This window comes from Branchiostoma floridae, chromosome 7, assembly GCF_000003815.2.
Source record: "Branchiostoma floridae strain S238N-H82 chromosome 7, Bfl_VNyyK, whole genome shotgun sequence".
NCBI lineage: Eukaryota > Metazoa > Chordata > Leptocardii > Amphioxiformes > Branchiostomatidae > Branchiostoma > Branchiostoma floridae.
The window spans coordinates 10816743-10830523 of NC_049985.1; the positions used below are offsets into that span (position 1 = coordinate 10816743).

Here is a 13781-nt window from a genome sequence, read left to right on the forward strand (position 1 = left end):
GTACAGCTTTCCAATTGTCTCGCTCAATCTTAAACAATACTTAACTATTCTCACTGAAACATAAAAATCTAGCGGAAATCCGCCAAGTTCAGCTTCACATGCCATGTTGCTAGCGTTTCTGTGAACACCCAGAATACTTTTTACAGGAAAACGGTTGTGGAGCATTTCAACTGGTGAGTTGTCCTTGAAGCAGGCTTGACCTGTATCCTAGATTTTCTCTACCATAAAATATCATAGACTTGATAAATGCATCAGTATATCGATGTACATATTCATTACCTGACGTAATCCTGGTGGCCACAGCTTGGCAGGTAGAAACGCTTACGGAGGGGGAAGATGGCTGGAACTACCGCTCTTCTGGTGGCGTGCTCTCTGCTTGCTGTTCTAGTGACGGTGAAATCAGCAGGTATGAGTTCTTATTCGTTTGATACGGCTCGCTGTCAAAGAGATGTCGTCCCGGGTTTGGGGAAGCCTCGGGTGTCAAACCACTTCATGTTAAAGAACACATGTACAGTTGTCGAACAGAGTGGCATTGTGTGCTTTGCGTAATTCCTGTGGGACATTTACAGGCTTACGTCTTCTCGCTAGTTATTCAATGACCAATGTCTGATCGTACCAAATGTAAGATGGTACATCACAGCGACGTACAAGCACGGCAAAACACCACAGCGATTTATGGTGTTTTGTCTTGGTGTTTACGCTCATCGCAAACAACAATACAAAACACCACAAGCCACGGTTCATAATGCTGAAACAGCAGACCTTTACACTGAAACAGCAGACCTTTAATTTACCCGGAGATCTTTCTCTACAGGTGCTGAATCTTTAATGTGTACCTAGCTAGGCATCTTCAAGATGTTTATTCAAGAATTACGAACATCCATAGTGTTCTGGTTGCTAGGCTAGAATGTCCTTGGCTAGGTGTATAGGTCACACCCACAATTATCCCTGCAGGCATGTCACCTATGACGGACTGCAGCTGGCTTGGATTGGCATAAATATATCTCAAGATAACATAAAATATGAAAGTCGTATTGCAAATGCAAAATATGGAGCTATAGAAGAAATGTGTTAGCTCTGAAGCTATGTTAAAATCAAAAACTGACAAGGTGACACAACAGCGCACTTCAACAGCAGGCGCGATACATGTAATCTCCAAGCAGATCCTACGGTGCCATAAGATAGTATCAAAGCTGGCCAGGGACTATAGCCGGCTAAGGGAGTCAAACGGGCACCGGAGCGTAACACTCCTAGGCCGGATTCACTCCTATGGGGAGTTTGATACTATACATAACGCACCGTGGATCTGGTTCGAGATTACGATACATGTAGAAGTCACTTTCGGTCGTTGAACTTTGCACTTTTAAGTGCAAAGGTCAACGACAGAATGTGGCTTAAGTTAAAACATCTTCATTTATGTGTAAAACAATATCATCTAAAGTTTTGAGGTGGTGAAATTCGCCAGAGTTCTGAAATTTTGGATGTTTAGAAGATTGAAACTTAATTTACTAGTTTTCAGGTACGGGATACTGGCAGGAAGTTAGGTCAAAGGTTCCATGAAGCTATTATTAGCTATCTAATTTCCTGTCTTCAATTTCCTGATATAACGTTATGCATGTCTTTTGACTTACGACAGCCATAACGCAATAGACAGGACCTTAGATGACCAATGGTAACTCCCCGGAACCTTTGATCTGACTTCCTGTTAGTGTGTCAACGTCCTCAGCATCGGATTTAGCATTGAAATTCAAATAATAGCGGATACAAGCTCAAGCAAATAGACACGACGAAAATGAAACCCCTTGTAACCGGAGGGAATAAACAATGATGTTTTGTTTTTCTATTGAACATCAGCAGGAACAGTTCTCTTGTCACATCACCTGTTGTGAGATTTTAAGGACAGTATAAGACTATCGTTGCTTGTGTTGCTATTTTCCAGTTTCCAATGTTATTTTCAAAACCGTTTGATAAGGTTCCGTGGATGAGCATGCTCACAGAGCGCGGCGTAACACCAGAGAAAATGGCGGCGCGCCAGAGGCCGAAAAGAACCCACAGTTTTGGAACAACATGGCGAAAAACTCCATCCAAGACGCCTTACAACTTCAAAGAAACCTAAAGACGAAGGTATGACATGAAGTGCCCTAGCCTATAACTTCCTGAATTTTGCCAGCAAACCTGTGCATCGTTTGTTTTAATGTAGTATTAGTTGTTATCTTGATCATCCAATCCTCGATGTTTGAGATCTATTTCGCAGAATTCTGTTTGTAATTTTTCTCTCATCAAGTCATCTTTAACTAGTTTAAGATGCAGATCTTAGTGTGATTGGATAACTAAAACATGTCCTCAATGCCTTAAGTACATAATGCAACGTTAACGTCATTTTTGTTTTTAGATTGCCAAGAATGTGGTGCTGTTCCTAGGCGATGGGATGGGCGTGGTCACTGTGACGTCAGCACGGATCCTGAAGGGACAAAAGGCGGGAAACCCGGGAGAGGAGACCGTGTTGAACATGGAAACACTGCCGCATGTGGCACTGTCCAAGGTAACGTCACTTCCAGCTCACCTGCTTTCGTCTTTGATCGTTTGACAAGAAGGTCTGCAGAAAATTAAAGTTTTTTGGAAACGCCTAAGGGACGAGCCTAATGGCATAGTATTGTGTTGTGTTCAGTCAGCAAGAATTCTAGGATTGTACAGGAATGTGTCCACAGGCATGCTAGTAGTCCACAGGTATGCTGGGTATGTAAGCCCCCCCCCCCCCAAGAAAAAACCTATACAGGATGTTAGTATCTTAGGAATGCAATTGTGGAAAGTGGGTCATACTGGCTCCCTGTAGAAATTTGTCGTAGCCGTAGATACATCGTCTTGCTTGTTTTGTTATAAAGGATACATGTTCTTTTCTAGAGCTTGTCCAAGCCATACACCACAGGTAGACAGAGAATACTTCATATAGAAGTCATAATCTTGAACGATGGTAATTGTTCAACCATATCATATCATATCATATCATATCATATCATATCATATCATATTATATCATATCATATCATATCATATCACAGGTAGATAGGAAAAACTTAGTATCAAGATCACACACTAGCTGGTACACAAGAACAGTTGTCCTAGGAAACTAGTCGTAGATAGGGAAACTTCACAATTGATCACATTGTCTTGGTTGTTTTGTTATGCTATGTTATGTACACGTGACACAGCTTCGGGGGTCTGCAAATAGATAAACAGCGACTTAAGGGAGCAGAAAACGACTCTGGTGGTCGATGTAGCGAACAACAATACCATGCTACCATTTGAGCCCTGTGTGCTCATTTGTTACATGTGACGTGTCCATGACAAAGATAGAATTCCGGCCAATTAAAAAGCCACTTTTGTGTTTTCATTGTATACCGGTTTGAGCTAGCGATTTGAGTACGATTTGTGTAAGTTTTTACTCCAGACCTACAGCATAGATGCCCAGACGCCGGACTCGGCTTCGACGGCCACCGCATACCTGTGTGGCGTGAAGGCTCCTTACGAAACGGTTGGGTTAGACGGCAGGGCACGGCATATAAACTGTAGCTCTTCAAAAGGCACAGAAGTGCTGTCAGTTTTAGATTGGGCAGAATCTGCAGGTGGGTTGATTCAGTTTTCAGGGTGTCATTGCATTCGTCTTCTCACAAACATCCAGATCTTAGTGTTAAATTTTATCTGTGTTGGTAGATGACATTATGGCAGAATTTAAGACAAGCAAGGAATTGAGTCACCGAAATGGGCAAGATACCAACTTCCAACAAACTTTGATCCATTACTTAGGTCACGTGACTCTAAGGTCATTTGCCCAAGGCTTTCTGGAAAGACCTTCTGAAGTACACTATGGTATAGACTAGAAATAAATGTATTATCATAAATGAAGTCTAATGATTTGCCTAAAAACTTGTTTCTGTATTACTCATGAAGGAAAGTCCACTGGTATCGTGACGACAGCCCGCGTGTCTCATGCCACCCCAGCGGCAGCCTACGCTCACTCGGCCTACCGTGGGTGGGAGGTGGACAGCGTTCTTACGCCTGAAGCTGTCCAGAACGGATGTAAGGACATCTCTGCTCAACTGGTGGACGACAATCCAGGCATTGAGGTACCGTCATGTAAACCTGCGTGTTTCGACGTTGCTCTGTACGTCTCCTCAGTGGTGACTTCTTCCGTCGTCGTCGTGACGATGACATTGTAATATGTCTTGTTACCTGGGCCGCCTTGGAAAGCAGCTAAATGCCGAAGCTGCCACCCATTTATTTATCAATTTTATCCTTAAGATGAAATAAATAGATAAATAAAGACTAAGACGCCTCGTACACATTCTTCGACCTTTACTGAAGCAACAACAAAGCACAAGACATCGGTATTGACACTGAAGAAAGCGTCAGTCGTTGAAAATTTGGTACCTTGTACTTTTGATTTGGAAGAAAGTTTAGCTTTGCACTATAATGACTACTACCAACACAGATGAGCTGCCATGATGAAAACAAAAAAAAATCATGTGTCTCTGCGCCTTAACAGGTGATCCTAGGAGGAGGACGTGCGACGTTCCATGCCGGGGCCGATCCGGAATATCCGGACGATCCTAGATTTAACGGTGTCCGGAGTGACGGCAGAGACCTGGTGCAGGACTGGCTGGACGGGAAGACATCAGCGCGTTACGTCTGGAACGGGACGGACTTCCGAACCGTCAATCCTCAAACCACGGACTATCTTCTGGGTAGGTTTTTATTATATATCTATTTATTCTGGGCTTGATATGATTTTGTCAGTGCCAAACAATTTTTGTCCATAATGTAAACCTTATGCAAAGGTCAATGTCTACCTCTCTTGCATCCAAGACTTACGCTTTTCACGTATCCTGCACGGTATCAAAAGGACTTTAATATTCCTGTACACAGGTCTTTTTGAGTTCAGTCATATGAAGTACATGACACGGACAGAGAGGATTCTCCGTCAGAAGAACCTACCCTTGCGGAAATGACGCCGGCAAACTGGCCATCCAGATACTTGGCAGAAGAACACGAAACGGCTTCTTCCTGCTCGTCGAAGGTATTGTCTGTACTATTCATCTAAACGTTGTAAACGTACTGCTAACATATAGAAAAGTTAATGTGATATAGACAAAAAGAATAAGCTTCACAGGGGAAAATTTAGTGCCAAACCGTTACAGAGTCATGCATATCACGGTTCCAACCCACAGGACGTTGCTAATCTATTCAGCTCTGATGACAGCTGTTAGAAACTGCCTTGCTGCGATATTACAATGACTAATCTAAACTTCAGTGCCTGAAAGTGTCAAGATAGCCTTTATTTTCTGTACCCAAGGTGCCAGGATAGACCATGGACATCACGAAGGTAAGGCCGTAAAGGCCATCAACGAAGCCGTGGCATTTGACGACGCCGTGAAGGTACGTACAGTGCCTTGTCTTTACTTAAACGACATTTTCAAAGCAACCAAGATAATGTCATTAACTTCTTAACCATTGCCAGCATTTCCCGTTTGACGCTACAAGTTGCCAAAGACCTAGTCAACACAGAGAACGGCCTGTTGCTCTCAACAGCCCTAGATCTGTAATTATGGAGATATTTAGTATGAATATCAAGTTTCTGATTGTTCAATGGCGGTATGAGGTCTCAGAACTTTTGTTTTTATCTGTTTGACGCTGCAGGTTGCTAAAGACCTGTTGAACCTGGATGAGACTCTCATCGTCGTGACGGCTGACCACGCCCACACTGTCAGTCTGGGGGGCTGGGACACGGCGAGAGGCAGCCCCATATTTGGTAGTTTCACCATTTTGATCTCTCGATGATTTTATTTGTTTGTATGTGTCTTATTTCACGAGGATTTTTGTTTCAGCACGGAAGTTCATTTGTGTTTCAAGTTGTTTCTGAAAACACAACGATACATTCTCCGAAAGAAAGAAAGTTTTTGTTGTTTTGTTGTCATTTTCGTGGGCAGACAGCAAGCTGATTACTTACTGCAATAACATTAATGGACGATAGGGGGAGCTGGCTAATGATTATGATTCGTCCTTGCTCGAGTTGTCTTAAATCTTTCATGAAATATGGAAGACTAGCATCAAACGAAGTAACACGTGGTGCCCATCGTTATAAAAAAACTGTTTTCATTCTTTTATTGTTCTGTCATAGGCAAGTTGAACCCGGATTACTTTCTGGCAAGCCTGGGTCTTAACATAGTCCCTGACGGCAAACCGTACACGGCGATTCAGTACGGCACCGGGCCGGGCTACAACATATCATCCGCTTTTCGCGAGAACGTCACCAACGTGAACACAGGTACGAGACTCGAAGACAAGTACGAGATCATACGCGGTGGGGTCAATTGTTACAAGCCGAATGTGCATTTCCAAGGGTACCGTCATTGACAAATATGTCTAAACTTGCTACAGATGTTTCTTTCTTTATACTGAAGCAAACTGATCAAGGTGAACAGGCAAAAGAATAAATAATTCTCATAAAGGGCATACGCCCAGAAAACTAAACGAGTAAATTAAAGAAAGGGGCGATATGCTTCATTGCAGGAGAAAGTATGACTTTTTTATTGTCTCCACAGCAAACCCAGACTACCTGCAGCAGAGCGCCGTGCCCATGGCGGAAGGGAGTCATGGAGCGGAGGACGTCGCCATCTTTGCTGACGGCCCCATGGCTCACCTGTTCCACGGCGTGCACGAGCAGAACTACATCGCTCACGTCATGAAGTACGCGGCCTGTCTGGGGGAGTACGCGGAGGATTGTGATCGGGAAGAAAGGGTGGCGTCTGGAACCGCTAGGGGGAGCTTCAGCACTGCTGCTGTATTTTCTTCCATCTTCTTCCAGCTTGTTTGGTGGCTTTGAGTGCATATACTATCTGTAAGTCTGCACAACTAAAGTTAGATAGATATTAACAACTTGGTACCACGTGGTACTTTTTGTTGCAAACATCTGGAACCGCTAGATGGCACTTCTGCAACTAAGCCGTCTGGTTACAGCTCTTTTTGGCCTAGTTGTTACTGCTGTATGTAAATGAGCAGATGTCGTTAATGCGTAACTTACTAAAGCTAAGTCGCAACTCACACCGTCTGAACTGTCTATATTGTGAGATGATGAACCACGGCAATATTTTACATGAGAAATAAAGGCATGTTGTTAAGCACACGGTACTAAAAATAAAAATAAATAAATCGTATGTGAACGTGGCTTCTGGAGGTCATATAAAGGTCAACGGACTTTACACAGGAGGTAGAATCTACACTACTTCAATAAGAGTAGTTTTCGTCAAGCCGAGTTATTCATATGTTAGATCGGTCTTTGAAATAAACTATTTTCAACTCTAAACTGCTTTGTTTGATTCCATGTCGCCTTGATATACGCCATTCATTATATTCGGGCACTTGTATGTATGTCTTACATAAGTGTTAGCTGATAATGGGAAAGTGTACATGATTGTACAAGGCTACAGTCAATTCTTGTGCCATTATTGAGTTTCGACTGAACCATCCATCATTGACTTTCGACTGAACCGTTGGCAAATATGTTGACATTTATAATTAGCCGATTGAAACTAGGCGAAACGGTCCTTTGTGATAGAATGGTTAATATGTAGTTATGTGTATTCAATAATTGACGTAATGGGCGTGAACAAAGGTTAGCTGGTACGTACACAGCGCGGTAGGTGCACGTACGGAGGGGTAAGATGGCGGGAACTACCGCTGTACTGGTGGCGTACTCTCTGCTTGCTGTTCTAGTGACGGTGAAATCAGGTACGTTGTAGAGTTCTTCTTTTATTGTTTGATGCATTTCGACATCGCGGAAGAGACGTTAGCCTTTGGATTCGGTCCCGGGTATAGGGGAGCCTCTGTCGTCAAATCTCTGCACGTAAAAGAAGCACACACACTTACCGAACTGAGTAAGAATGACCTGTGTAAGAATGAGGTCATTACAGGCTAATGCCTTCTCGGGCTTGTTACTCAATGACCAATGTCTGACCGTGCTAAGGGTAAGAAGGTACATCGCAGCGACGTACAGCACCATAGCACAACATAAACACCAAAACAAAACAACATATGCCAGGGTTCATAATGCTGAAACAGCAGACCTTATCACTACCCGGAATTCTGAGATCTTTCTCAGAGAGTCTGGAGGTGCTGAATCTTAGATTTGACTAGGCATAATCGTCAAGATCTTTAGCTAAGAGTTACGAAAGTAAATAAGACAGAACTCTATCACTAAACTTTTTATTTGTTTTCTCATTGCAAAAACTGTACATTGTCGTGTAGATTATCGAACTCATGCTGTCTTTTTCAAATATGATTTTCAAAACCGTTTGACAAGGTTCTGTGGACGAGCACGCTCACAGAGCGCGGTCCATTACCAGAGAAAATGGCGGCGCACCGGAGAGAGAAAAGAACCCACAGTTTTGGAACAACATGGCGAAAAACTCCATCCAAGACGCCTTGCGAATTCAAAGGAGCCACAACATGAAGGTATGTAATATTTCACTTGTTAACGTTAAATTCTTTCACTATAACGTTACAGCGTAGTACCTTTCAATTTGTTAACTCATCACCTATTGTTAACCTCTGATCGGGATACTGTGTTGTTTTTGTGTGTTCATACCCATAACTGAAGATACTTTTGATGCATTTGTGTCAATTTCGGCATGTTGTTGAGGTCCCGAGGAAGCATGGGGATTATGGGCTCCCTAGCTGTATTCCAAGGTACTTCAGCATTACAGGCCGACACCCCATTGCTGAATATAAATGACAATGACAATGAAGTTTATTGCATTATATACTGGTATCATCCATGGTTAGCAGACCGCCATAGAATGGATACAATAACCTCTTATGTGAGAGCAATAGCTGAGAGGAGGAGAGGATCACTAGTATGCGTTTTGGCTAGTGCTATATGGTATTAAGAAATTATGAATATTTCTACTGTTTGGGGTATCCAGATTGTGTTTATCAGGTGAACCTTTAAATGTGGTTCTTTATGTGTCATATTTACTGTATTGAAATGTATACGTCATGCCCAAAGTGAAAAATGTAGCATCATTTTTTAGATTGCCAAGAATGTAGTGATGTTCCTAGGCGACGGGATGGGCGTGGTCACTGTGACGTCAGCACGGATCCTGAAGGGACAAAACGCGGGAAACCCCGGAGAAGAGACCGTGTTGACCATGGACACCCTGCCGCATGTAGCACTGTCCAAGGTAACGTCACTTTCACTTTAAATACTTTCACTTTTATCTGTTGTACCTATATGCTTACAGCAAGGTAATGATGACCTGTCCATACTTCCTTTCTTCAGTTATTCTATTTGAAAGATATTAGCTCAAACACCACTGTAGTTCCAGAAAAAGATGCAAGGAGGCCCAACCCTTCACCAAATTTTCCCTACATCAAAAATTATCCGTCAAAAAAATCAAGACCATTGTATGTCTAGGACAAATGATACAAGCAGGCCACCAAGAGGCCATCATGTGCTTTAACCATGTCTTTTCAAAACATAACCCTATGCAAAATTGCATCAAATTCCACTCAGAGGTTCTACCACAAATACCCGGCATCACAAACAGACACAAACACAGACAGACACAACGAAAACAATACCCCCATTTTATATGGAGATAATTGTGTCACTTCAAATTCACTGCTCCTAAATGGTTTTAAACTTCTTACCCGTTTTTGTTCCAGACCTACAACATAGATGCCCAGACGCCGGACTCTGCTGCGACGGCCACCGCGTACCTGTGTGGCGTGAAGGCGGCGTACGCAACGGTCGGGGTAGACGGCAGGGCATGGAATAAAGACTGCAGCTCTTCAAAGGGCGCGGAAGTCCAGTCAATCTTAGCTTTGGCAGAGTCTGCAGGTGGGTTGATTTGGTTTACAAATCTTTGCATTTTCCTTCTCTCGTTTCATTCATTGCCGATGAAACATCCTGATCTTAGCGTTTACGCTTAATGTTATATGTGTTAGTAAATCACTTTATTACAAGAGAAAAGTGTATAACACAACAAAAGGTGCCACCAAATCGAGGCACGATGCCGACTTTCAGAAAACGGTGACTCATTTCTGACGTCATGTGTCTGTAGGTCACGTGACGTAAGCTATCTGGACATCTATTCTGAAGACCAAAGCTTAGCTGAAAGAAATTCAGTGTTACATGTCAATTCAATTGCCTTGCTCTCAAAAATGTTTCGGTATTACCGACAAAGGAAAATCCACCGGCGTCGTGACGACAGCCCGCATGACCCACGCCACCCCGGCGGCGACCTACGCTCACTCGGCCTCCCGCGAGTGGGAGGCTGACAGGGACCTCTCGCCTGAAGCTGTCCAGAACGACTGTAAGGACATCGCCACACAGCTGGTGGACGACAATCCCGGCATTGAGGTATCACACTTTTACTGTTATCTTCAATCAGAGTAAGAATTTGTAACATATTTTCTGTTGACGCATTGGCATTGACTTTGAAAACCTCCTGTACGTGTTTCCTTGACTTCTGTGTGAGGCGATCAACATGAATCGCTGCGCCCTATCAGGTGCTTCTAGGAGGAGGACGCAGGAACTTCCATACCGGGACGGATCCGGAATATCCGGACGACCCCGGATCAAACGGTGTCCGGAGTGACGGCAGGAACCTAGTGCAGGACTGGCTGGTTGGGAAGACATCAGCGCGTTACGTCTGGAACGGGACGGACTTTCGAACCGTCAACCCTCAAACTACGGACTATCTTCTGGGTAGGTTGTCATAATAAAAAATAAAAGAAACATTGCTACCGTTAACAAATGAATGCAATATAAAGTTGTTACTCTCTCTCGTGCGTCTACCCAATGATGTAGCCTGGTATCCAGCCGTATTAAAGCTTCCAAGTCTCTTTTGTCCTCTCCGTATTTGCGGAGAGGACAGAAGAGACTCGGGAGCTATGATACGGCTGGATACCAGGCTACCAATGATGTTTCACACGTTGCCAACACGGTATCAAATGTATCTTTTTATCACACAATTGTTTGTGCACAGGTCTTTTTGAGCCTAGTCATATGAAATACATGACAGACAGAGATGATTCACCATCAGAAGAACCTACCCTGGCGGAAATGACGCGAACTGCCATCCAGATACTGCAGAAGAACAGAAACGGCTTCTTCCTGCTCGTTGAAGGTTAGCTCCCAGAAAATCATTCATCTACATCTACCAACAAACTGATACGTTCTAGGTGTTGATAAGCTTCACAACTTTATATCAAAATGATACCAGGCCGTCTTTGCTGTTGTATCCCGACGGACAGTATTGAGTTTACAGTAAAGATGTCTTGCTCTTTCTTGACACCAGGTGGTAGGATAGACCATGGACATCACGATGGCAAGGCCGTGAAGGCCCTCACCGAAGCTGTGGCATTTGACGACGCCATAAAGGTACAGATGAAGAACATTTTATAGCGAACCAGAGTTTTCAGACGCTACATGTTGCCAAATACCTGGTCAACACGAATGACAATTCGCCATAGATATGTACAAATGAGGTCTTTGTATGTAACTTCGAATTCAGTATGAAAAGCAAGTTTACATGTATGACCATTTGTTTCTGTTTGACGCTGCAGGTTGGTAAAGATATGCTGAACCTGGAAGAGACCCTCATCATCGTGACGGCGGACCACGGCCACACTGTCAGTTTTGGAGGCTGGGACACGGCGAGAGGCAGCCCCGTATTTGGTATTGTAACCATTTTGATCACTGGATAACCCTTTGTTTGTTTGTTTAAGATGACAGTTCATCTGTTGTGTCAGCGTACGAGGTACAACAGAACATCCTCCAAAAGGAAGTACTTTCATCGTTTTAGAGAGCAAACAACAAGCTTGATTAGTAAATACAACACCACTAACGAGGGCTAGTTGGAGATGGACTTAAAATTATTATTCGTCCCTTTGCTCGATGTGTCTTGATTATTTCCAAAAAAAATAAGTAAAGATCAAACGAAGTAACACACGGTGTTTATATTTTCTCTTTTTCATCGTTCTGTCGTAGGCAAGTTGGACCCGGATTATTTTGTTGAAAGCGAGGGCGTTAACCTTGTCCCAGACGGCAAGCCGTACACGGCGATTCAGTACGGCACCGGGCCGGGCTACAACATCTCCGCTCCTCGTGAGGACATCACGAACGTGGACACAGGTATGAGACTTGGACATAGGTACGAGACCATGGGGGCGGGTTAATCGTTACAGGTCAAACGTCGACGTCTGGTCGTCACTTGTACATGTGTACCTTTATCGGGGTAGCCACAATTGACAAATATATGTAAAAGTCCTATGTGTCCTACGAGAAAAAAAGGCCTAAAGATTTTTAAAAAATCTTGAACATGAAGGTTATACTTTCAGTAAACTATTCTTCAGGCGCTGCGAATCAGTTTCAAAGGGCCATATGCTTCACACCAACAGACGAAAATATGACTGGTTCATTCTGTCCACAGCACACCCAGACTACCTGCAGCAGAGCGCCGTGCCCACGGTGGTAGAAAGTCATGGAGCGGAAGACGTCGCCATCTTTGCTGACGGCCCCATGGCTCACCTGTTCCACGGCGTGCACGAGCAGAACTACATCGCTCACGTCATGAAGTACGCGGCCTGTCTGGGGGAGTACGCGGAGGATTGTGATCGGGAAGAAAGGGTGGCGTCTGGAACCGCTAGGGGGAGCTTCAGCACTGCTGCTGTATTGTCCTCCATCTTCTTACAGCTTGTCTGGTGGCTTTAAGTGTATCATCTGTGCAAATGCATAATTACAGTTAGGCAAATTAGTTACGCTTATTGGTGATGTAAGCATCTACAACCGCTTGGCGGAGCCTCTGCAACGAGCTGTGTTTTTGCAGCTTTTATGGGTCCAGTTCTTACGTGCGAACTACTTTAAGCGTAATTTACCAAAATCAAATGCATTCTCAACATTGAATACAGTTTCACCATCGACTCATACTCATAATGGATTCCTGATGTGATAATTGTCTATGATTTGATCTAGTGTGAAACAACCACGATAAGAAATAGGGGTACATCGTACTGTACCTCACATGAAAAAGAATTGTATGGCATATTTGAACGCGGTTTTGGGAGTATAAAATGAAAATGCTATGATTGGTGTTTTCGTCTTGTTTAAGGGTGAATTTAGCGCTGTTCATTTATGTTGTATTGTGATAACAGTGTAATCTTTTTCTTGTAGTGTATTGCATCCTATTACATACCTGGAACTATTCAAATAACAGGCGAAAAGAATATGTGAGGGTCCATCCAGTATGACCAAAGGAGCGTACTACATGTGCTATAGCTACAACGGCTGGCATCAAGGCTGAGGACAGGTGTGTTCCACTGCAAGGTGGCTGCAGAGGGCAGAGATAATCAACAGTACAGGTCAGGGGTTAGACCTCAAACCCATGAACAAAGAGAGCTAGTTATGAATAAATATGCAATCCTTATGTTATGGGTCTAATGGACTATTCCATTAGAGGGTAGAACAAACAGTTTTAGAGTACAGTCAAACCTCCCCAAGACCACCCAGGGGACCGGAAAAAAGCGGTCGGTTTGGACAGGTGATCGCTGAGAAGAGTATCGACTCAAAACATGCCCGATGCAAAGTATGAATGGTTTCCGTTGTGTTTAATGGCAAATAGCAAGCACACTGCACGCACGCAAAGAAGCGATGTCTTTAATGTCAAATACAACACGTACACTGTAAATTGTAAATTTAACCCCAAGCAGTCAACTGGCCGATT

General features: G+C 43.5%; 1 protein-coding gene and 1 pseudogene across 1 annotated transcript; both read left to right on the plus strand.

Annotated features, from left to right (window-relative positions):
• The first annotated feature begins 8 nt into the window (after nt 1–8).
• LOC118418800 lies at nt 9–7360 on the plus strand (annotated as a pseudogene).
• A 272-nt stretch (nt 7361–7632) lies between these two features.
• On the plus strand, nt 7633–13143 carry LOC118418801 (alkaline phosphatase-like). The gene is made up of 11 exons (XM_035824846.1): nt 7633–7785; nt 8357–8508; nt 9087–9236; nt 9721–9895; nt 10242–10417; nt 10567–10765; nt 11046–11186; nt 11358–11440; nt 11626–11737; nt 12050–12193; nt 12492–13143. The coding sequence occupies exons 1-11, from the start codon at nt 7719–7721 to the stop codon at nt 12770–12772; spliced, it is 1680 nt and encodes a 559-aa protein (XP_035680739.1). The 5' UTR covers nt 7633–7718; the 3' UTR covers nt 12773–13143.
• The last annotated feature ends 638 nt before the right edge of the window (nt 13144–13781 follow it).